The sequence below is a fragment of the Garra rufa genome, chromosome 17, assembly GCF_049309525.1.
Source record: "Garra rufa chromosome 17, GarRuf1.0, whole genome shotgun sequence".
Lineage (NCBI taxonomy): Eukaryota > Metazoa > Chordata > Actinopteri > Cypriniformes > Cyprinidae > Garra > Garra rufa.
Window position 1 is genome coordinate 12036900 of NC_133377.1, and position 3399 is coordinate 12040298.

Consider the following 3399-nt stretch of genomic DNA (forward strand, 5'->3'; position numbering starts at 1 on the left):
AGTTGTCTAAGGCTGAAAATAATAACCCCATGGCCCCAGGTGACAGGATATCTATTTCTGACTGTATCTGCTTTCATTCACATGAACCTTTCAAACTGAAACAAGAGTATCTTTTTTGAAATATCCTAGAGTCTGCAACTCTTGAGCCTGACTCTGTAACAGTACCATGCATTTGCATGCTTATTAACACATTCAAGACAGTTCTTCACTGTTCACTGAATATATTTATAGCATTGCTCATCTTTGGCCCCCTCAATGTGTTAAACATCAGGGCATCTGTCACGTGATGGCATATAGTTTGCAGCACAAAGCTTTGACACCCACAACCACACAATCATCATACGAAAAGACAGGTTAGAGAAACAACATATTACATACTATTTTTTTTTTTTTTTTTGCTTTTAAAAATATTTGTTATATATTTATAAATACAACACTGTACTTTTTTAAAGGCATTATTGTTACAATTTTAGGCTACTGTTCTTGTTAAATGATGATTAATGATTACATTTTATACCAATAATGAATTGACAGAAATATTGACATTTTATTCTCTCACTACAGATCATGGGGCAGATGCACCTTTACCTTGTTGTTTTCTTGGCATTGCTTCTCATGTCCATTTCTGGAGAGGATGACAAAGTCACATCAAAACAGTGTGAGGATGCCCCTTTTGTTCCCGGATACAATCTTGCTGGAGAAGGATTTGATGTTGTGACCATGGAACGAAAAGGTACTTATGTGATCAACACAGAAAAATGGGATTTAGGAAACGGCACTTGTAAATTGCGCAAAAACAAGTACATGAATGGAATAAAACAGAAACTACCAGCAGCAGTTGTGTTCTGGAGGACCTTGCCAAAGTGTTCGATGAAAGTCTCCAGTCAGATCTTTGAATCAAGTGAAGCAGTGGTCAATGATTCATCCTCAGCACTCTCAGCCAGCTGGAAAGTTGGTATAGATGTGAAGGCTGTTGGAGCTGCAGCTGGAAGCACTCATTCCAGGGAAGCAAAATTTGCAATGACTAAATCAAAAGAGGACAAATACAGTTTCACCAAACATGAAGTTGGATGCAATTTTTACACGTGAGAGAGCTGGGGTCTTTTTTTCCTCTCACTCATATTGTTAAAAAGATAATGACTATGCAAAGAAATTAAAATATTAATGGCAAACTCTTTCTTCTTTGATTCCACTACATTTAAACGTGTTTATTGTTTATTTACAGATATCGTGTAGCTGCAAAGCCTCCTCTTCATGAAGAGTTTCTTCAAGCAATCAAATCACTCCCTGCATCCTACGATCCAGACGCCTACCGTAACCTGATCACCACATATGGCACTCACTATACCACAAGTGTCAAGTTAGGAGGACAAATGAAAGCAGTAACAGCCATCAAAACCTGTCAGGCAGCAGTGAGTGGACTTACAGACACTGCGGTCAAAGACTGTTTGGATGTAGAAGCCTCTGGTTCATACGGTGTAGCAACTGTGAAGACAGAGGCACATTTTTGTAAAGAAAAGAAAAAGAAGATGGGCACAAATGAAAAGTTCAGCTCCATCTTCAGTGAACGTCAGACAGAGATTATCGGAGGAAACATAAATGGAGAAGATCTGCTTTTTTCTGGTTCATCACACCCAGATTCCTTTAAAAAATGGCTAGAGTCTTTGAAGAGTCTTCCTGACATCGTGCATTACTCTCTGAAACCCCTCCATTTCTTACTGAGTACTAAACACCCTGCAAGGAAAGGACTGAAGAAAGCTGTTGAAGAATACATCATTCAAAATGCCCTCATGAAGGTTTGCTCTGAGCCTTGTAATATTGGCAGAAAGTGCAGCGCAAGAGACAGATGTGCTTGTGTTTGTCAAAGTAGTCGAATTATAAAGTCTAACTGCTGTCCAACTGAAAAAGGACTTGCCACCCTGAAAGTCTACAATCTCAAAGCAAAAGGTCTGTACGGAGATAGATATACTGAAACAGATGGCACTGTAACTGTTGCATATGGCGCACAAATGAAGCGCACTGAGACTATTAATGATAATGACAATCCACGTTGGCCAGAAACATTTGAGTTTGGTGCTATAATGATCAGAATGGCCAATAAACTAAATTTTGAAGTATATGATGCAGACAGCTACTGGAACAGCGATCTCCTTGGTAAATGCTCTTTTGATCTTAGAAGTGGAGTTGTGACTGATGTTTGTGTTTTTACACATGGTACTTTCTTTTTTACCTATGAAGTGAAATGTGCACCCAGTCTGCAGGGCCCTCAGTGTAATGAATACAAACCTTCTCCAATGGCTGGCCCTCTGGCTGATATTTTCAGCTCAAGAAATGGTGTTCTGGTTAAAGACTTGCCGAGGCTTAAATTAGCTCTCAATAACTCAGATAAGTTCACTTTTAAGAATACTTATGAAAAGCTGATGATGCTGTAACCTGCATTTTGAATCCATCCTTTATGCATAAAAATAGCCTAATATAACCTAACAGCACATATTCTGTTAGAAAAAAAAAAATTGTAACTTTTTTCTGTTTTTGCAATAATAAAGCATCTTTAAAGACAGATCTGTCTTTCATTCTTTATTTTCTTTCTTTGTTTTTTCTTCTGTTAATTCTACAAAATGCAAAATCAACTAACAGTGCACTATCTACTCCATCCTCATCACCATCTGAGCAAACTGACACTTTTTTTGTACAAATTCCATGACATTATTTGCAGACTGCAACTTCAGATGACACACAGCTCATATCTGCATATTTTTAAGTTACCTAAAAAACACATGAAAACTAGAATATGCTAGCTACTTATGTGGGTAACACTTTAGAATAATGGGCCGTTGTTAACAAGTAACTATACAGGAAGTAATAGGTAGTTCTACATTAACACTTAACTTAATACTATTAACTAATATAGAGGCAAGATTAACTAAGCAGTAGGTAATTGCTAATTTTGGACAAAGGTAGTCCCTTATTAGGTATTTGAAAATTACTAAAGAAAAAAATGTCATTGAGAACTACTTGTGAACTGTGACCAATTCATAAATAATAACTAATTAATTATCACAACAGTAAGATTTATAAAATGAACAATTAGGTTCTTTGTGCAAACTAATTTATGAAAACCACCACCATCACCGGTTAAAGTACTGGTTGAAATTGTGACTCTTACCAAAATATGAATGGATGTGTTCTCTGTTCATTTCAAACAAACAATAATATAATTTATTTAAATAGGATGTAATGCCAGCAATGATTGGATTCTCATGATTGGATTATTTTCACTATTATGAGCTGCATTTAGTTCAATGTTCAATGTTTTTTTTTTTTTTTTTTTTTTTTTTTTAATATTAGTAGTATTCTGGGGCAGGCTTCTCTTTAGTGCGATAGTAAATAATTATGTTC

At 36.2% G+C, this 3399-nt stretch overlaps 1 protein-coding gene across 1 annotated transcript; it reads left to right on the forward strand.

Annotated features, from left to right (window-relative positions):
• The first annotated feature begins 567 nt into the window (after nt 1-567).
• Nucleotides 568-2432, forward strand: LOC141290270 (perforin-1-like). Its single transcript, XM_073822458.1, has 2 exons — nt 568-1085; nt 1226-2432. Exons 1-2 carry the CDS (start codon nt 568-570, stop codon nt 2430-2432), a joined length of 1725 nt encoding a protein of 574 aa, XP_073678559.1.
• The last annotated feature ends 967 nt before the right edge of the window (nt 2433-3399 follow it).